This window comes from Corvus kubaryi, unplaced genomic scaffold (genome assembly GCF_017639235.1).
Source record: "Corvus kubaryi isolate FWS band 111438036 unplaced genomic scaffold, C.kubaryi_AGA036_p1.0 37256, whole genome shotgun sequence".
Lineage (NCBI taxonomy): Eukaryota > Metazoa > Chordata > Aves > Passeriformes > Corvidae > Corvus > Corvus kubaryi.
In genome coordinates this window covers 8873509-8895254 of record NW_024581076.1, presented here as the reverse complement: position 1 = coordinate 8895254, position 21746 = coordinate 8873509, and the positions used below count along the sequence as shown (strand labels likewise).

Genomic DNA, 21746 nt, shown 5'->3' with positions numbered 1-21746 from the left:
TATGGGGGAATTCAGGATACGCTATAAGTTTCCACCCTAAAAGGTGAACATAACACTACTACCGAAGTCGATTTTGACTCTGTGGTTCTCTGGTCCTTATTTTATGATACCTGTATGTTATGGAAGTGTTATGATATCCTAATATTGCACTAATGGAAATCCCTAAGTATCAGAGCCTTTTCGTTACTCCAAGTTTCAGTAATAAATTCCAAAAGCAATCAACATCATGCAAAGCACTCCAGTTTTGACAGTCAATATGTCCTCTCTTTTACAAGTAACTCTCCACAAATGATGCTACTCTGTAAAGCTGGTTTCATAGAGCTTATATATATTCTTCTCTTTTAGCTATTGGCATACCTAAATCAAAATTTCAGTCCCAAATGAAATCAAGAGACTAAATTAACAGTACTGATTCCCCAGTAAAAGCAAGGCAAGCATCCATATGTCCATGCTCAGTATTCCCTTAAGTACTTTAAAGCTACTGCAGAAGTAAAGTTTTTGTAACTGGTTTTAACAACCTGACAGAACACATAATATAGAACTACATACCACCAGAAGCAGTTTTGAAGAGTAACATCTAAAATTAAGACACTTTAGTCGTGCAGGTTTTCAAAAAAACCCCAAGTTTAAGATCTGTTACAGCTAGACAACGCTAGTTCCAAACCAGTGCTTTTCATACTTGCAACACGCTACTTAAACATTGCTCTGCTCCTCCCTCTAGTGACAATCTGACACAAAGCTCTGCAGAAACCTGTGACAGCATCTCAGCAAGCAGCCCTGAGTCTTCACTCCCAAAAAGCTAAAGGATTTAGGTCCTGGTTCTCAAGTCTATATTTATTTTTAAAATAATTAATACTGCATTGCATTTGCAAGCATGATCTTGTTCTTCTGTACAAGCACAATATCTAAGAATGAAATCAACAGAAATGCCTTTGTTAAGAGGGAAGTAGTTATCAACTTCAATACCACATTCCTAACCAATTAAATGGTTTGCTGTAGTGTTCTGATCATTCTCTCAATTAAAAAAAAAAAAAAAAAAAAAGGAGTGTTTTAAAACAAACTTACTCTTTTTGTCTGAAGAACTACTAAAATCAATGCCACCAAGACCTTCATTGGCAGTAGCTGAAGGAGCTGCAGTTGTGCCCAGAGTCAAACCCAAAGCATTCTGCCCAAGTCCTACAAGAAATCCAAACAGCATTTTTGCATTTTGCAGTGTTATCAAGACTACAACATAGCACAAATTCTTCCTCTGGAGCTGTGAAATGACAACACTGATAGTGAGATACTTTATTCAGACCAAAACTCACCAAAAATAAGGAGCTTTCCATTTCTCCACAGATAGAATCAGTCCTGTATCATTGCCCTCTCCCCATACATGATCAACTTCCTTGAGCCAATTATGGGAGTGACAAAGATTTCCTTGCATTTTCATTTTTTAAGAAGTGTTAAGTACAAATGAATTTAAGAATAAGAAAGGAGCCAATTATTTCAGTTTCATTTTTATTGTCCATGGATAGCAAGACTGTTCTTAACCGTAACACTTAAAAACTACATTTCCACAGTGTTAACACTTTGTATAAACTAAATCTTACATTATACAATCTGTGACATTAAATGTCACTGCTTTGAGACAAGAGGAAAAAACTAAAATAATGTTCACCTGTTGCTGCTGTGCTTGTATTCTGGAAGAGTGAACCTCCTAAGCCTGCTAAGGCTCCTCCTAAGGAAAGGCCTGTGGAAGCAGTTGTAGTTGGAGCAGTTGCACCACCCAAATTTAAAGTAAAGCCAGTAGTTCCTGCAGAGAAAGGAAACCAGCTTCATGTAGACACTGCCTTCAAATACATCCACAGACAATCTGAAATAACTGAAAGGTCTGAATAGCATCTTTATCATAATTGGATAATAAGCGTTTTTACTTCCTGCAGAGTTTTCACACACAGCCATAGCCTTTTGAATTATGTTATTTTGCTTTATAACCGCATAACCCTAATTAGTCTGTATTTACCTGCAACCATATAAAAATTTTGGCAGTCTGCCAGAACACTACAGAATCTAGAACCTAACACAAAATTTATTTTACAGCATAATGGAACTCATGATAATGATTTTTATATTAAAATACTGAAATTTTAGTGTTTAATGTTCAACATTAAAATGTTTATACAAGACATGATACAACAACATTTCCATAGTAGCTTGAGGTGCCTTTTGGAATTAAGCATCCCAACTTTCAGTAGAATAGGGAAGAATTGAGTAGAGAAAGACCACAAGCATAAAGGGACAGCTAACAGAGGGCACAGAGAGCTGAACTCAAATGCAGAACTTGTAAGGTTAAGAAAAATTAACTCCAGTCTCAATTACCATCATGCTTGGTGCAGTTCAGCCGAGTTAAATATGGTGGCAGGTGTACGACAGTATGAGAAGTGATTAGGAAAAACATTATTTCCACTGCTAGTTAACCATTTCAGGCCACCTGCAATAGGTAGGCATCTTACAAACTTTGCAGATGCACAAGTAGGAAGCTTTCAATCTTCAGCAGAGTTAACAATAAGAGAAATAATTTTACATGGTGAATCAGCTCTTGCTACACTTCTAATGACTTGGACTCTGTGTTGTCTATATTGCTAGGTACACTAACCATAATTCTATCTGTATTAGGGTACCCAAATGTAGAACTCAAGCAGTCCAATGAACCCCTTTATTTAAGTACAAGATTATGTAAATAATAGAAAAATAAATGTAGAACTGTTATACAATAAAATTTTATTGTTAAACAAACAAAAAATAGCCCCAAACATTTTCCTACCTGCTGCAGGAGTTGATGTAAGAGCAGATGATAATGACAGGCCACCCGCTGAGGTAGAAGTAACAGGTAAAGCAAATGGTGTGGCTGAACCTGCAGGTTTGTTGAAACCTAAACTAAAACCTGTGGTAGCTGCTGATGTGGTGGCAGGTGTGCCTAAAAGAAACCCAAAACCAGTTATCACTCTTGGAACACTCTGAGAATAAAAGCTAAATTCACCACCTCTTCTGCATCTCATTTAACCAGCATGAGTGACATAGCACAAAACATCACTTGCATCAAGTAAAATACTCCCAGAGAACTTTAAAATAAATTTCAGTGGTTTACATCAACTGCACAGACATTTTACTCCAGAATTCCTAGGGATCCAGTGGGCTTCAATTCTGGACTGGCAATTATATCTAGTAGCAATCTTTAAACTGTGTAAGAAGAATAAAAAAAAAAGCTTCCATCAAAAGCATCTAGTAGGTGACACAAACAGTAAATGAAGCTATAAACAACACCACTCAAAATACAGACTACAAATTCTCAGTTAGATGTGCATGCCAAAATGAATGCATATATCCTTCCAATTTGTTTACAAGAAAAATACATTGAGATGTTACTTCCTCAAAGTTCACTTTTGAATATTTTTAAGTAAAGCAATAAACTTCCACTTCCTGTTGTTTTCATGGTAAGAACACACTTCACATTCTAGAATACCTATTCCAAAATAAAGGAGCGTGCAAATACATACACAAACCACTACAGCAAACACATATTTTGTATTCTCAGTAACTGCTGTCTGTTTTGGATGACATAATTTCATCCAGCTAGCGAACAGAATTAATGTTCATCTGCACAGTAGCGACTTCCACATACGATTACATATCACACAGTCTCTTCTGGGTTAGTTGCTGCTCCTCCCTTCTTCTGCCCACTTGATTTGCTTCTTTATTCAACACTATTTTTTCCTATTTATTCATAGTATGGCTTCCTAAGTTCTTTGACTGAAGTGTGTCTTGTAGCAACTCCACCCCTAACAGTCATGATACGCAAGCTCAGTTATTCCTCAGATCTCAGCTGCTGTTTAAAAAAATCAAAACCAAGCCAACAACAACTCATTTACTCCTCTATTTCTAATGACAGCTGCAAAATAGTCACCACAGATGGATCAGAGAAACAAAAAATATCCTCAAAGTCTGTTCCCAGTTCAACCTTCTTTATTCTTCCAGAAGAGGTAATTACCAAATAGATGTGTTCACACAGGGTTCACTAGATCAAGAAATTCCATATAAATATTTCTTTGATAACATATCTCCCTCCCCTCTGCTGAAGGATGAAACTCATTAGGGGAGCATAAATACACAGTTCAACTTTTGATTGTCACTGTTGTACAAGAATTGAATAATCCTTTAACACGTAACAGTGCCCAGAACTGCAGGGCTCCATTCTGATTTATGGCCTTAACATGTGGGCTGCAAAGCAAACTGCAATTAGTAATGGGGAAAAAGCTCACATATGATCACTAACTCTATACATTTCAAGAAAGATCTGTCTCTTGGGTTTTTTTATCTGCATAACATTAAAATCCAAATTAGGTCCTTACCTAACGTCAGTCCTGTAGCAATAGTTGTTGCTGTTCCTGCTTTAAGAATGAGAACAAATAAACAGGGTAAGAACAGTAGTAGAAGGCTACGGAGAAGTTATGACAATAAAAAAACATGAAATAAAATCCTGAAACAATGCAACATTATGAGACAACTACTATACCAGTTTTTTTCTGTAGTGTATTGAAAATAAGACAAACACAGAAAATAGTACTGGTAAGCACCAGCAGCACAAATGAAAGCACAACTGACTTCAAAAAACATAACTTTTCTTTGTAAGAGGCTGCTAACAAAGAAGCTAATGTTAACACATTAACATGTAAATTATCTGAAATTTCAAATAAATTAAGGTAAAAAGATGAAAACTAGTAATTCTATCAAGTATTTTTTTCAGCCACGTGGTAGTACATAACACCAGCATGTAAACCATCAGATTTACAGTATAATGAAGAGGATTACAGAGTCTGAAGTCCTTGTAAAATCCTGTGTCTTGGTTTAGGGTTTCTGCCCCACTGATAATTTAAAGAGATTATTCTGGACACAGTGTTAGGCCATTTCATATTTTAAAAGCCGTCTGATTAGATTATCAAGAGAACCACTGAAAGAAAATTACCCCAATGTAGCCAACCACAGTAATACAAGCTTTCAGTCTATTGCTGAATTTACTTTTAACAGATTGGTTCTTAGAATTTTCCCCATCTACTCATATAAGCATACAAGAAAAAGACTATTTTATCCAGCAATATTGCAGCAATTATTAAGTTATGTCTGCTTGATGGCTGAAAAAAAAATACCCCCAGTCAGAAAAGTTTTATTCTTTTGTAGTCCATTACTCCTGTAAGAAACTATGTTCATAGGCTGAATTAGAGACCTAAGAAAATATTCAATTCCTTCAGGCATGTAGCACTCAAAATCCTCAAACAACAAATTGAGAAAGGTTCACTACTGTAGAATCACAAGTACTGCATCACAAATGCAAACAACCCCACGAAATTTTAAAATACTTTTAAAATCTAAATATATCTCAATCTTAATTCAATTTGGAGTATCCTGGATGAAGAGTTAAGATTTCTAAAATACACCAGGATTCAAACTACAGAACAATTTACACACAGCCCAGGAAGTTTTCTAGCAATTGCATTTGTGTTTCTGCTGCACTGGTACCACTTAATTCTCAATGAATAATCTTTTAAACTGCTTAATGAAGCCATTTTATAAAACTGTATAAGTAATATTCTGAGCTACAGAACTACCATAAAATAGTAAACACTTTAGGATGACCCAGTTGTTTGAATATATATAATTTATTTCTTCACTGCTGAATCCAAAATCTGCAGTATAAGATTTCTTTTCTACCTGTACTGGTGCTTCCTAGTGTAAAGCCAGTGGTTGATTTTGATCCAAAAAGTCCACTCCCAAAGCCCAATGAAGGAGCTGATGTAGTTGCTGTAGCAGTGGAAGAGCCCAGAGTTCCAAAATTAAGTCCTCCTGTTGAGCTATTACAAAATAAGACTATTAGCAGTAATTCTATTTCAAAATGAAAACAAACCCCCCCCCCCCCCCCCCATTTCAATTTCTTTCTGATTTCATTCACTTTCCCAAACACACCATTCATCACGAACAACCCAGCTGGGCAAGACAGTCCAACCTCACTGACACTGAGCAGAAAGAAGGAGCCCATTTCCCTCCTTCCTTCCACAGCTCCATAACTCTCATTGCTTCCCTGACACTAACTCCAGCATTTGTTCAACTGCTGTTGAGCTGACAGATCTTACTAGACGTCTTGGATATTTAAACTTTCCTGTGTTAGAATATCTCATTCATTCTGCCTAATTGTTCTCCCTGTGCTACTGAAATGAGAGAACAAATGCTAGAGGAAGCACAGAGATGATAACAAATCTGTATGAAGATCTTTTCAAAGCAGGTTACAAGTCCAGTTAGTTATCTCTGACCAGAAACTTCAACCAGTGTTGCTTTCTTTCATTCTTAAGTGAGAAGCAGAGATACAGAACCATTCACATCACCAGCACAACTTCACTATCTTGCTATCAAAACACACTGAAGCATGAATTAATTTTCTAACCAAAATGCTATCCTTTTGCACAGGTGCCAACCATATTCCTACTGTACTTTTTCAGACTGTCTACCTGTCAGAAGGTTACAGAAAAAAAACTTCCAGATCTAATTTTACAGGTGAAGAGAAAGAACAAGAGAGAATCAGATCAGTCATCCCTAGGAAAATGAAGGCTTTAATATTTCTTTTGGATAACTACACATTTTAGAGATTTCATGCCAAATAGAGAACAAGCTTTACAGTTAGCACAGAACACAAGAGAATACAATAATCATGGTTATCTCCAGCCAATGAAATTACAGGTACTAGCACCCAGATGAGTCTATGGTTTTAAAAATTTTGTTCTTAATTGAGGAAAGAACAGATGAATAATTTATCAGATGAGTAACAGTAACTTCCCGGTCCCATTTGTGAGCCTTTTTAGAAACAGGGTTTGTTTTCACAAACACTTCTGTTTAAGTACAACAGCAGCACTGAAACAAAACGCAATTTAGACTTCAGGCTAGTAGGTGCCAAGGAGTTCTTTCTTTCAGATGTTTTAGTGTTCTCTCATTGCTCCCTAATCTCCTCTCTCTTTTTGTATGAGGGCAGTTCCTAAAATAACAAGTCAAACACAAAAGTAAATCCTTAAAAAAAGGTACAATTAGCTCTTGAATTAGAACTCTTCAAACTATCTATAAAACTGATCATGGCAAGCCCAGTTGGTTGCAAGTTCAGAACTAGGTGTGAGTTATTTTTTAGGCAGTAATTTGGGAAGCAGAGTGGCCAAGAAGTTTAGAAGGACAAAGACTCACTAACTGTCCCATAAATCCAGAGCATTTCAGCCATCCTTACTTCCAAAATTTCAACATACCAAAATGCAGCACCATGACCTAAGTGCTTGTAAACTTAAACACACAAAATGGTGCTTCTCTCGCTAGTCAAGAGCTTATGTGTCTCATCTTTTTTCCAGTAGATGATGCTTCTGTTAAAGTTTTTTGTGTTACAGCATTCCCATAGAAGAAAGCTAAGTTACAAACTATGATACCCAGCACTATAGGAGGACAAAAAAAAACCCCAAACCAACACAAATAAAATGAAGTGGCCTTTTTTCCAAGGTAGAAAGAATCCAAAAATGTAGGAACAAAGTAATGGCAGCATTCTCACCAGCAGGAGAAAGCATGGGCCAGAAGGACACAGATGGAAGGAAGAAGAGCTCAGGTCACTGAAGTCAGGCCTGAACTCTTAATTCTAGAGCTAGATTGAAGCACTGCACCTGGCTAAAGCATGAGATGCAGAACACCAACTAAAAAGAGTGCAAGTACCTGAAAGGCTACTGGTGCAAAGCAGGAATTAGATAGGCTGGCAGGTCACAAAGGCTTTTGGCTACCAGAATATAGTCTTTGGTCATATATTATTTATGCTTGGACCAGACAACCAAATTCTTTTTCTCCCAACACCTGGCAATATCATCTTAGACCCAGATCAGAAGAACAGCTGCTTCTTACAGTCTCCAACATGTTCTCAAGCAAACTATCTCATAGGGATGCTCAAGAAGCAGATAGAAGGCCCCTTCCTCTATGATATTTCTTGACCAACAGCTCTGAAGACTGGTCCTGCTTGTAAAAATAAATAAATGAACAAAAATGCAGAGCACCGTACTGCTATTACTTAGCACCTATTAAACTTTTTTTAAGGGATAGGAAAGCCAGACAGAACACAAAAAAACCCCACCAAACAGAAATATTTAAGTTCAACAGGCAGTTTTTTAAGGTGCATATCAACAAGATAAAAGAGTTTCCCTTATTTCACTACGTTTAGAAGAATAGTTTTGAATTAAAAAATATTATTTTAACTTGTTCATTTTAATCACAGGAAACCTACATTAAGAAGGCATAAAGCAAAAGAGCAAAAACTCTTTACCTAAAGTCCACATCAGTTTCACTACAGGAGTTAAAATAAACAAAACCCCAAAAAACAAACAAACAAACCCCCCCAAAACTAACCAAACAAAAAAACCCCAAAAACAAAACAAAAAACACCCCCCCCAAAAAAACCTCAAAACCCCCAAATCCCCAAACAATCCCTCCCCCCAAAGCAAGCAGCAATAACACAAGAAAGTCATCAATCTGTCACAACCACAACATCTACATTATTACAAGAAACTCAGAAATCTTGTTCCCTCTCATATGGGTTTCCAAAGAAGCAATACTGCCATTTAATCCAAGGATTAAATGGATGTCCTTCAGATCCAGATGTTCTGTTCTCTCCATCTCACAATCCTATTTCCTGACGTTTCTAACAGGTATTTCCAAATGTATCACCTTAAGCGAATCTCCCTTGAGTAATCGCCCCTGTCCATTTAGTTTACACTACAGTGATCAATTCTGATCACGTTTGGGAAAATCTCTGACACAAAGTCCCATAAAAGCCTTATTCTTCAACAGAAGTACAACAGCAAGCAGGTCAGAATAAACAGGCTCTGCTAGTCCAGTTGTGTGCAAAGAAACAGAAAACAGAAAAACCCCCACCAACAAGAAAGACTTACCTGTTATTCTGAGAAGCCTAAACCATAACGCTTTGAGTACAGAGCCTGCTGTATATCATATGCACAAAGATCTCCTTTTCCTCTAAGATACTGTACGCCAAACACAAGGTTATTTTTGTCCGAAAGTGTAAGATCGAACCTAACTTTGAAAACACGTACGGAACATCACTTTTGGACACTGAACACGTGGGCTCTGGCATCAAAGTGCTCCACGCCGCGGACACAAACTCAGGCTGACTCTGAGAGAAACCTGGATACACAACTGATTCACATCCTGCGTTCAGAGCGGCAGGGTGAACCGTGGAGGGAGGAATCCAAAGCCAAACCAAAGCACAATAAGAACAACTCTCTTAATTATTAGCTGCTGAACAGGTCGCTCCCTACGTTTCTGCTGAAGGCGCACGCCGGGAAGGAGACAAGGCAAGGAGGCCGGAGCAGACACGGTGCAGCCGTTTCGCCCGCGCACCAAGGGCCCTGCGGCCGGGACTGCCGGAGCCCCGGGCCCCTCCAGGAGTGGGCGAAGCGCCGAGCCACGAGCCCGGGGCAGGGACTCGCTCGTTCACTCACACACATACGCACGGGCCACCCCGACCCTCCGCACCACGGGGGGCCCTGGTTCGGGCTGGGCCCGGACCCGCACGGCAGCCTCAGGCCGCGGGGGGCTGCCGGCACGGCCGAACCGAGAGGGGTGGGGGCGCCGCGTTACCTCGGCGTGGCGGTTCCGAAGGAAAAGCCCCCGACTGCTCCTCCTCCTCCTGCCCCGGCGGCCGCCGTGGAGCCCAGGGTGCCCGCGCCGAAGGAGAAGCCCGCAGACATGGCGGCGGCGGGAAGAGCCGGAGAGCGGGGCCGGGAGCCGGAGGCGAGGGCCGGGTCGGTGGGTGAGTAGGTCGGGCGGTCGTGGGGTGGCGGCCCCTCAGCCCCGCATGGCGCCCGCCACCAACTGCAGAGCGAGCGGCGGCGGCACCGAGCGCGCGGACGGACACCGGCCACGCTCCCCTCCGCGCGCCCGCCGCAGTGCACCACGGGACGGCCTGACGGCCCTTAAAGAGACAGTAACCCCCGGAAGTTGGGTTGGAAAAGACCTCTGGGATTGGTGCGTCCACCTTATGCCCCAGCACCACCAAGTCGACTGGACCATGGCAGTGAGTGCCATATCGTCGCTTAAACACCTCAAGGGACGGTGGCTTCTCCACGGTTCTGATGTTTAATCTTTTTTCTTTTAATCATCCTTTCTGTGAAGAAATTCCTACTGTTGCATGGTTCTGGAATCTGGGTTCCAGGTCTTTCCAACCTAAACCTCCCCTGACGCCGCTTAAGACTGTGTCCTTTGATCCTGTCACTTGTTACCTGGGAGAGGAGGCTGACCACCACCTGGCTACAGCCTCCTTTCAGGCAGTAGTAGACAGCGATAAGAACTCAGGGCTCCCCCCTGAGCCTCCTTTTCTCCAGGCTAACACCCCCAGCTCCCTCAGCTGCTCCTCACAGGACTTGTGTTCCAGACCCTTCCCCAGCTCTGTTGCCCTTCTCTGGACACGCTCCAGCCCCTCAATGTCCTTCTTGTAGTTAGGGGCCCAGAACTGAACACAGGATTGGAGGTGCACGCTTCTGGCTCATGTTCTGCCACTGTCGACCAGCAAAGCATTGCCAGCAGGTCAGGGAAAGGATCCTGGTGAGTCCATATTTTTGTGTGCATGACTGGAATGCCATTCATATGAGGAAAGGCTGAGAGAGCTGGGAGTCTGCAGCTTAGAAAGGCTCAGGGGGCACTTACATAATGTACATAAATTCCTGAAGGGAGGGGTTCAAAGAGCACAAAGCCAGGCTCTTCCCAGCGGTGCCCAGTGACAGGACCAGAGGCAGTGGGCACAGACTGAAATATGAGAGGTTCCATCTTAACATCAGGAAACACTGCTAGAGGGACTGAGAACTTACCAAGTTGCCCAAATAAGTGGTGGTGGAGTCTGAATCTCTAACAATACTTAAAAACTGCCTGGACATGGTCTTGGGCAACTGGCTCAGAGGGGCCCTGTTTAGGCACGTGTCTCTGGAGGCACATCCAGAGACAACAAAAAGAACCATCTTTGAGGAATATCCTCATGTGCAAGACTCACAGACTGAAACAGAGGCCTGGGTAACCAGGGAATGGCTCATTTCCCACACACCTACTGTCACCCCGTTATTAGGAAAATTAATCCAAGATGCCACTGGTTTATGTCCAAAAAGGAGACAGAGGAGTCCTGTAATTTATTCAAGTAAAGGGAGAGGCCATGGAGCATTTCCCATGGGGTCTCTTAAATTGTTGGGGGACGCAGCCCCCTTTTTGTCCTAAGTTCCCCAGGTGCATCACCCTCTTCCCCCTGGCTGAGGTACTCAGAAGGTACAGACTTCCCAAATCGCCTACTCTATGCCCCCCTTTAATATGCACCTCCCCTTCTGTTATATAAAGAAAGAAAAAGAAACAATTAATAATTCTATTAAGTCTTTGTTCTTTTTCTCTAGGTTCAGGAATTTAACATTGCCTTGGCTGAGCAAGGGTCTGTGTTGATTAGTAACCTTTTGCAGAACTAATAGTTTCTTCTGTTGCTTCCCTATCTGTAAGTTCCTAGCCCTATCCACAAGTGGATTCACACGGTCTGTTTGTAAAGACACATTCGTCTTATTCCTTCCACCTGGGATAGTATCTGACTGCAAAAATGTATTCAAAGCAATGTATTAATTCAAAGCAATATATTAACAAACTGTAATCCCTAACAAAAGCTAGGAGGAGATAATCATTCAGCACGCACGGGTACAATTCTTAGACATCTCCATGGGGTAGAAGACAGGTTTGGCCCATTGACTGATCCCAGAAGTTATGATGGAGTCTTCCCTAATTTCTCACTCTTAACTCACTTTTATATTATTCCTTTATGTCTAGGTGGAGACTGAGTGACTTTAGTAATGTATCTTACTCAGTGAGGGGTGGTCGTACCTTGGCAGGGGGGTATCTCAGGATAGTACTTGAAATAACTTGGTGATGGGAACATGTATCAGCCCAAGGAGAGAGATTTCACCATGGCTGCTGATTCAACAGCAGGACCTCTTTCTTTATCTCCCTTGGTTTTCAGCTGCTGTGCGGCTTATCAGCTGGAAAGCACCACCAAGTCCCCACATCTGCAAGGATTTCGACTGAGCCTGGCTGCGGGGTCTCTCTCCCCTCTGCTCCGCCCTCCGTTTAGTCCCCCTTGGGTTATACTGTGTGTGGGAGGTCGGGTGCGCCGACCGCGTTCCACCCGGGAGTAACAACCGTGTTTCCCTTGTACCTTCCTTACCGGTACCGTTTTACCCTCAGTCATTTTCCCACCCGGGAGTAACAACCGTGTTTCCCTTGTACCTTCCTTACCGGTACCGTTTTACCCTCAGTCATTTTCCCACCCGGGAGTAACAACCGTGTTTCCCTTGTACCTTCCTCACCGGTACCGTTTTACCCCCAGTCATTTGCCCACGCTCCCGCCGCCCGCCGCGCGGGGGCGCTGAAGGGCGCGCGCCGCGCTGGCCCCGCCCCGGAAGCGCAGCCGGAGCGGCTGCCGGCCCGGCTCTGTGGCGGCGGCGGGCGGGAGGCGGCTGTGGTCGGGGGGGCACCGCCATGGAGCACATCCGCACCACCAAGGTACTCCCGGTGCTGCTGCACGGGCGGGGGGCGGCAGGAGAGCCGCGGTAGCTGTGGGGCCGGGACGGCCTGCCCAGCCCATCGCGGCCGCTGCGGGCGAGGGCGTTGTTGTTTTCCCTCCCTCCTGCTGTTTTGTGGCTCGTGCCTCCCCGCGCGGGGCTCTGGAGCGGCCCGTGGCGCTCGAAGGGGTGGAGGGCTCGGGGCATGCTGCTCCAGTGGGGCCCCATGTCTGTAATAAGAGGAAGACGCTAAAAATCCTGGTTTAGGGGGTTTTGTGGTGGAGTGGGGAGCAGGAGAAGCGAGCTGGGAGAGGACTGCAGTTGTTTTGTGTGCTCTGGATATGGTTCTGTGCAGCTTTTTCTAGTTTTGCAGGCAAATCGGTTGTGAAAACAACTGATCTGGTTTTTTTGTTTTTGAAGACTCTAGTGTGTGTTGTTAAATACGCAGGCCGTCAGTGCATGTGTAATGTGTTAGGCTATTAAAAAAATGCCAGCCAAGCTGTAGTTGACATTTTGGACTTCTCTGACTTTTATTTCCTATTATTAGTATGTTAGTATTCTTTGTATAATGAAGATGCAAAAGGAAGGTTTTCTTGTTGTGACTAATTTTTAAGAAAGTTTTTAAGTCACAGCTTTTATGGAATTAAATTTCTAACAGTATTTTTCTCACCTTGCTCATCATCCCTGACTGCAAAGGTTGCTGAAAAGACTCCCTCTGTCTCTTGGGTCCTGGAAATTGTCAAGTGATTACTTCCTGAACGTGGTAGTCTGATTTTAAAGTGGATTTATAGATATGTTTAGAGAAGGAGTGTTCATATTATTGTCCAAATAGTGGATTTATAACCAATAATTACATAAAGGAACAGACTTTTAAATTTTTTGAGTAACAGCTTACGTAACTTTTATATAAATGTGTATAGCTACTTTTATTTTTCATATACACGTGTATATGTGAAACAGAAGGAAGGTCTCTGATGAAATTACTGTTAGTGGCACTTTATTAATCTTGCACCATGCTGACAGATTGGAGATAAAGTTTCTTTATCAGCCTGTTTATTTATAAACATGTAAGTCCTTGTTTGGAATCTTAATATTGTATTGCTAGAGTCAGTAGCTGATTTTGAAATTAAAGCTAGACTAAGGCCAACGAGACTTGATGATCAGAGTAGCTGTTTAAGTTTCAGACCTGAAATTGAGACTAGAAAGGCTGCAGGTTGCTGACTTCCTTGCATCAGATTGTGTTTCTGCATGTTTTTGGAGCACTGCTAAGGAAAAAAATACTTCATATAACAATATAACTGAAGAGAGAAATGAGCTCTGAACACAGTTTGTAAGATGCAAGACTTACTACTTGAAGGAATTATTTTTATAATTCATACCAAAAAAAAATTATACATTCTAAAAAATCAGTGTCATGGTGAGAAATAGTGTGGTATTTCTTTTGTTACAACTGTGTTTCTTGCTTAGCTTTTTGTAAGCTGTTGGTTTATCGAATACCTAGATGGATTAAAATGCATATAAGAGAGCATTGCAGGTATAGGAAGCAAGAAAAGTAAAGTACAACCTGCACTGTGGGTCTTTAAAGTTCAATTTGTGTGTAGGTTCAAGTTGGATCTCATGCCAACTGTTCTGAGACATCCCTGCTTTGTCTATTCTGATGGCATTCCTGTTTTTTCAGTTTAGTTTAGTTAAGTCATAGTGAAATAAACTTGAAATAACAGTGCTGTCTTGTGTAAATTAACTGCTGTACAGGGCAGCTGTTATCCCCAGGAGAAGGTGATGGAATAGGTTTTATACCTCCTCCAACTTCAGTTTGCTGGGAATGGTGAAGTTAAAATTTTCTTAAAACTGTCAACACAGCTACCTGAAGTTAAGTTAAGGTTTTTGTGAAATTAAACTGTCCAACAGATTTATGTTGAATATGGAAGTGAGGTCAATTTAAAAATAACTTCTGAGAGTTTTATATTTATATTTATGTAGTAACAAATGATCAAACTCAATTTATTAAGTGTGGTGGTGAAATTAAGAATATGTGGTTTTACCGTGAATCTTTAGTATCCTTAAGGATATTTTAAAGCAAAATGTAGTAGAAAAGACTGAAAATTCTTCAGTCAAATCTGTTTGTATATTTGACATCAAATCTGTTTTAGTGAAAATACTGCTGGATTTCTATTGGAGATGGAAAATTTTGCTTAGTTTGCTAAATGAAATTAAACAACAAAAAAATAAGCTGTATAATAACCTGAATCAGGTTTAAATGAATGTGTCATCTATGGAGGCTGAATCTAAATAGCACTTCAGTTGTCTTTAAGAAAAGTTTATCTATGACTTAGCTTACAGAATTCTTGAAGACTTTACCTATTTAGGTGGAAGTTGGAGCACTAATGGCTGTCCTCATCTAACGTAGAAATACAGCTTTGAGAAAAGCTGCCTTGTTACACAGAGGTGAAGGAAACCTTGCATGCCAGGATTTTGTGGGTTGTGTTACTGGAGCAAAGCTGGAGCAGTTTCTGTGCACTTCTCAGTTTGCTGGGGAGGTGCAGTGCCAGGTACCGGAGCAATTATTGCTGCAGACCTGCCCAGTATGAATTCTGTGTTTTGGCTGTGGTGTATTCACTTATGCCACTCTATACCGGAGGACTGATACCTTGGGGGTTTCAACATAAATGTATTTTAAGGTACTGAGGCATGTAGTTTCCAATTTTTTAGCTTTCTAAACTGAAATCTAGAATATTATCGTAGTGTTGATTTCTAGTATACATTTGTATTTCCTTCATTCTATTTTGTGTTTGTTAAGTTGGTTTTTTAGCTTTCAAAAGCAAAATTAGGCCTTTCTCGATCATAAGAAATACCTGGGTTTTTTCTGTTTTGTATGTACCTTTAGTAGGTAAATGCTAGATAGATTTGTACATAGGAATTAAAAATTGCTTTAACATCAGCACAGTAGATTTGGGCTCTTCCTTGTTGCCTCCTCTGGGTGCTGGTCTTGCTGGTGTGGAAGTTTTTGGCGTTCTGCCATGCATTTAATGGTAGCACATAGTTTTAACTTGGCATTAACGAGATAGTGCTGCCAAGAAATAGAGGAATGTGTGGAGATAAGCCATTCGCTGCACTCCTTTCCTGTTCTTGCACACAAAGAATCGGGTAATGCTTGGTTCAAATAAAGCACTCTGTGGAGCCCGTGAAGTTAGGAGGAGCAGATAAAATGCAGGCTATCTAGAAATAATTTTTCTTTTGAAATATTTTCCACAGGGTTGAGATAACAATGGTGATGGAATACCAGGAGTCCTTGGCCCTTGTGAGGCTCAGGCCTGAATTATCTGCTTCAAATGCCAGCACAGTCCTTGAATTTCTAGGGGGTTTTTGTAATTATTAGTATAATGTTTGCATTTTGTTAAGAATGTGTTTTGACTATGAGGCAAGGTTATAATAATATAGATTTTTGAAGTTGGAGAATTTATAAAAGACAGTACATAGCTAAAATTGAAATCAGGAGAGCATAATCTATATGTCTTGGAGCCTGCAGACAGCCAATAAAGCATGTTGCTGAGATCAGCTGTTAATTCAGTGCTGGCACCTCGATAACAGGAAATTTTTAGTGTATGTTTGCTGTCTTTTGGGGAAGCAGCCTAAAAGCTTAGTAATTAATAATTCTTCCTTGTAAAAAAGCCTGAAACTAAAAAAAGCTTAATACTTCTGTAATGAAACAGGATATTTGAACTAGTTGGTCTCAAAGCTTGTGACCACTGTAGTTTGGCCCGAATAGCCTTGTGTGTGCTGTGTTACGTTTCCTACCATTTTCAAAATTATTGCACAAACTGACAAAGCCTTTGCTAAGTTAGGATTTACATCTCTGCAAAAATTAAAAATTAAGTTTTATTCCCCACTCCCCTTTTTTGTTACAGGTAGAGCAAGTGAAATTACTGGATAGGTTCAGCACAAGCAATAAGTCATTGACGGGAACTCTGTACCTTACAGCAACTCATCTGTTATTCATAGATTCAAGCCAGAGAGAGACGTGGGTAAGGATAATGAATGCTTGCAGCTTAAAGGCATGGGCTCTCCAGATGCATTTGTTCTTCCTGATCTAAGGTTGAATTTGTTTACTAAAATGTTCTTTGTTGTTACCTCTACTCTCCTCCTTCATGGTATCATAATAAGTTAATGGTTCACAGATTATACTCTTGCGTGACACTGCTGCAGTTGAAATCAGGTCATGTTGAAAATTTTGACTTTTCCTCAAGCTGCTGTAATTTCTTCTGTAGCCTTAACTGGTATTTCTGAATGCATGTGTAGTGGTTTTCTTTAAATAACTGACTGGCACCATAATTCTGAGGCAGGAGTGGGAGACCTGATACATAGGTTAAGCATCAGGTTTAAAATTTCAGAGTTAACTTACATTGTAATTAGATTGTATTTAGGTTAAATGAGATAGCAAAAATCCTAAGATCTCGGGTTTGGTGGAATATCAAAGATAACATGCACTTTTTTAGAGCAGTAAGCAGCTGTTTCTTCACAAGTGTTCATCTCTGGAATAAAAGGTTTCAGATGGGGCCACAGCTTTTTGTTGACCATTACCAGTGTTGTGCAGTCAAAGCTGGCTAGTACAGTAATTCCCATTAGTTTTTATGCTCAGTGCCCTGATGGCATACATGTGGAGATCAAGTTGTGGCTCCCACTGGAGCCCAGCCACTTGGCTTGAGTTAGTGCCTTAAGTCTTTCATCCTCCAGGATGAAATATCATCTCCCTGGCTGTGGTTATAATTTTTTTTTTTCTGTAGGTGTATTTTCCTGGATTACCCTTAATCCTGTATCTTGGTTATCTGACTAAATGCCTTGTGGTGCTTTCAAGAAAATTTATTTTTCTGTTATTTTTTCTTGGATACAACGTACAACTTTGTACAAACCAAACTGTTATCTTTTCCTACAGAATGGGTTTTTGGGGACAACATGGTTCAGAAGCATTGCTTGCTTGCAGTTCCCTATGCACTACATTAAAAGGTTTCATTTTGGGGAAATTGAACCTATACTCCAAGTACTGCATTTTTGATGATAATGCAAATACCAAATATAATTATCATAATGTCTCCATGATAGTCTCTTTGTAAATGCATATTTGGCAGCATAGTTTTCATATGCCTGTCAAATTCTGATCAATGTTTAAGAGGATTTGATTGCTTCAGTGAAGTAATTGAAATTCTATCGAGAACATCTTGTTCAGTTGAGGTAATGTATCTGGCCCTTTCTTCCCACAGTTGAACAGATGTTACTTTCCATGTGTTTACCTAAATCTTGTGTAGATTTGCCACACAGATAAATCTACGGAAGGCTTTTGTATGTCCATTGCTGTGGCAGTTCTGTTAAAGTGGTCATAAACATTTAGCTGAGAAACTGTCATGTTTATCTAATACAGCAAGTAATATAGGAGATGTTTTTCTTACGTCCTGTTTCTTCTGTAGATGTTAAATACTGGAGTTCTGACATCTTCAGGATCTTCTTTATCTTTCAAACATTGAATTCTTTTCCCTTACTTGCTTTATTTTGTCTGAAAATTCTGAAGTATGTTCCTGTAGATCCTTTAATAAAATAGATATCTTGTCTGGACACTGCCTAATGAGATATAAGCCTGTCAGTTAACAAAGTTAAAAGAAGACTGAACAACCACATTGGAGTTTTACATTTCACTTTTGCATTTAGAAGGATATTTAGTGTTTCTTACAAACACTAGGTAACACTTCAAAATGACAGAAGAGAATAATTAAATTTTTATAAATTTTAGTATCCTGATCAAAATGGCATTCTTGGATTTCTGCCTCTAAATGTATTTCTTTTTATAACTGACCGACAAAATTAGTCAAAATCCATATTCAGCATTGCTTAGTGTGTTGTCTTACATCTGCTGATCTAAACAGTATGCTGTTCTTATTTTTCATCAGCATGCTTACTCTGTGAGTTTTTGTATGTCACAGATACTACATCATCACATTGCTGCAGTGGAAAAACTTCCCTTGACTACTTCTGGCTGCCCCCTTGTCATCCAGTGCAAGAACTTCAGGATAGTTCACTTTGTTGTACCCAGAGAGAGAGATTGCCATGACATTTATAACTCTTTGCTTCAGCTATCAAGAACAGGTAATACTTGTAGCTAAAAAAGCCTTTGCAGTATATGCATGGATAACAAGTTGGGGGGTGTGTGTGTAAACCATGTCTCTTTCATTTATTTTTTTTAAACACGTGTAATGTAAAGTCTTACATGGATTTGGTATATAAATAGTTTTTTTGATTAAATATTAATCTGCATAAAAATTTAGAGGCTTTGTTGTCTGGCTTTTGTATGTCATTAATGTTTCTTAACAGCATGAGAGATCCCTTTAGTTTTTTTTTTGCATTTCTAGTGTTCTTCCTGAAATTGTGATTATAAATTTGTGTAGTCTCTCTTAATTGTGTTTCATAGATAAAAAACCCACTAAGCAAATCAGTTGTTACTAATTTCATGCAGTTTCAAAAATAAAGCTGAAATTTTGATGCTAGAATAACATTACCAATTCAGCTTTGCAAGAGACTTCTGTCACTTAGTATGGTCTTTTGCATTTTCTGCTTTGTGTTTAGAACAGTGCAAAGTGTCATCTGTGATAAGTAAATAGCATACTAGGAAAAACAAAATGTTGGAAAGCTTTTATTTTTTCAGGGAAACTTTAAAATTTAGTGTTTTAAAGGTCAGTAGGTATAAATTTCAGTTCTTGCCTCCCAAAATAATTTGTTCTTTAAGTTCCTGTGAAGTCTTCTAATAATTTTGCCTTTTGCCTTAAGTTTGTCAGTCTTCATTTTGTGACCTGTGCTTTGCCCTTACGGCTTTAGAAATGTCTCTTCTGAAATAGGTCAAGCACACTCAGGAAAATTTTCATAACCTACCTCTGACTAAGTATCTGTAATTGTGTCAGTTAACTGTAGGATAGTTGCAAATAGATATTTCAAACGTGTCAAGTATCTGTTATTTAGTCTTGCTTCTGTGAATCTTGAAGCCTGAGACTTTCTCTCCATTACATATTCTTTACCTTTCAGCAAAATATGAAGAACTCTATGCCTTTTCTTATAATCCAAAACAAAATGAATCTGAGCAAGTCAAAGGTTGGCAACTTATTGATCTAGCAGAAGAATATAAGAGAATGGGAGTGCCAAATGCTTACTGGCAGTTGTCTGATGCAAATCGTGATTACAAGGTAAGTGTTGTAATGGAAACACATTCTGCTCTGCATCTGTTTCTGATGAGACCTACAGAAAACAGCCTAATACTATGAAATCACTTGGCTTGCAATACAAGCAAAAACTTGCAGGGAGAGAGAGTTAACTCCTTAATCAGTGTGCAATCTTACAACTTCCTGATTGAAGTTTTTCCTGAGGCCTCATTGAGAGAGCATGTGTGCATGGATGCATGGGTTCTTTGGGATTGTTTGGAGAGTATACTTTACTGTTGGAAGCTCAGCCCCAGTGATTCTGGAGCTCTGCAGCTTTGTGATCTCTCTCTTAACTGAGCAGGATTCTACTTCAGCATTTGCAGTGCTGGCTGTGGTGGTGTGGCTGATTCTGAGATTAGATTTCATCTTACTTTGTGGTCTGCAAATACTAAAAAAGAGGGAAATAATTGCAGTATTTTATCTGAAACACATTCTTAGCATTTCTACTGCAGAGTTGCCTGTTTGAGAATGAATGCTGGTATGGTGATGCTTGGCTGTGTAACTTGGATAGCAGTTTGTTCTACTTTATCCATGGCTTGTCTCCTTTGAGTTACTTACATGTGTGTAAAGAAACATGGTAGTGTTTATCCTTTGTGTCTTGATTCACCTTACATCTTTCAAATTGAATACAATAAAACTAGGGCAGACTTTGTACCTTCCCCATAAAATCGTTTTTGTCTGTGTCTTTCAGATTTGTGAAACCTATCCTAGAGAACTTTATGTTCCCAGAACTGCAAGCAAGCCCATAATTGTTGGTAGCTCCAAGTTCAGAAGCAAAGGAAGATTCCCAGTGCTGTCATATTATCACAAAAATAAAGAGGTATAGCGTGACTTCCTTTTGCTGCAAATGTGCTGAAAAGTGTTTCTCAACACTTGGCAGTAGTTCAAGGGCTGGTAAGGAGGTTCAAGTACAGTGGCTTGTGTGGCAAGGGTGTGACTCAGGATAACCCTGAATACAGCTGACAGGAGTGATGCCTAGCAGGATGCTGAGTAAGCCTAGGCAGTTTAAAAGAAATCCTTAAGTAATCAGTTGATAATCAGTCGAATCTCCTAAAGTTTTCAGGAACTAACATTAAGGTAACTGAAGATAGCTTTCTGTTAAGGGATCTGTCTTCCTTGGTGTATCAGGAATAAAATCTGTTAGGTCAAGATAGTGGGAAAAAAACCTAAACAAAACCAATGATGGACCAACAAAATAACAGAATTGGTTCCTTAAGGAGTTATTTGCAAGGTAAAAAACCCTACAGAGTAGGAAATAAGATTTTGCAGAGAGGGATGTAAAGCAGCATGTATGAGTCTCAGCTGTGGAAGGAGAGGACTGTCACCTTGGTGAGTTAAAGATCTTGACTGATGAATGTGAAGCTACTAGATGGATTTAAACATAATTATGTTATTATTTAAACATTGGAAGAGGTAGCTGATGCCTTCTGAAATACAACATATCATTGAAAATTACATTACAAAAATTACATTAGGTGATAACAAATTGCACTTGCAATAATAAAATAATGTCTGCATTAATAAAACCACACTTAATTCATTCCATATTAAGGGAGTAGCTTGCTTTCCTAAAGTGTAGTTTTTCCAGCCTGTACTTTTGTGAGTTTTTATGTCCATTATGTAAACTGATACCTTGCCCGTGTAGATGAACCTGAAAAACTGTTTTGATGAACCTGTAGGTTTAAGATGTAGGTACTGTGTTGTAAGGTTTCCAAGAGATGCGCTTAAAAAGTTGGAACACCTGAACTTTATTCAGTTTCCTGGTGCTATCGGCTGAATGAAACAATTCATTTCAGTGTTTTTTGAGATTCTGCAAAGCACTTCAAGTACAGGTGTTAAACTGATGCTAATTTGTTCTTTGTTGTCTCTG

At 39.9% G+C, this 21746-nt stretch overlaps 2 protein-coding genes across 5 annotated transcripts in view; one reads left to right on the top strand and one right to left on the bottom strand.

The window, feature by feature from the left end:
• Positions 1–9809, bottom strand: part of NUP58 (nucleoporin 58) — a 39392-nt gene extending 29583 nt beyond the window's left edge. For 2 of the 3 annotated variants that reach the window (XM_042023992.1, XM_042023989.1), the window contains exons 1-6: positions 9700–9809; positions 5749–5888; positions 4392–4430; positions 2807–2959; positions 1661–1795; positions 1066–1176 (exon numbers count right to left, since the gene is read on the bottom strand). In XM_042023992.1, coding sequence (XP_041879926.1) covers positions 1066–1176; positions 1661–1795; positions 2807–2959; positions 4392–4430; positions 5749–5888; positions 9700–9809 — 688 coding nt within the window. The remainder of the gene's footprint in view (positions 1–1065; positions 1177–1660; positions 1796–2806; positions 2960–4391; positions 4431–5748; positions 5889–9699) is intronic. The other variant, XM_042023991.1, reaches the window with a different exon arrangement.
• Positions 9810–9916: 107 nt separating this feature from the next.
• MTMR6 (myotubularin related protein 6) overlaps positions 9917–21746 on the top strand; it is a 29759-nt gene continuing 17929 nt past the window's right edge. The window contains exons 1-5 of one of the 2 annotated variants that reach the window (XR_006015344.1): positions 9917–10135; positions 16547–16663; positions 18611–18773; positions 19704–19861; positions 20568–20696. Coding sequence is in view for 1 of the 2 variants with exons in the window: in XM_042023988.1 (XP_041879922.1) it covers positions 12619–12642; positions 16547–16663; positions 18611–18773; positions 19704–19861; positions 20568–20696 (591 nt within the window). In the remaining variant the exon portion in view is untranslated. Of the gene's footprint in view, positions 10136–12528; positions 12643–16546; positions 16664–18610; positions 18774–19703; positions 19862–20567; positions 20697–21746 lie in introns of those variants that run through there. The other variant, XM_042023988.1, reaches the window with a different exon arrangement.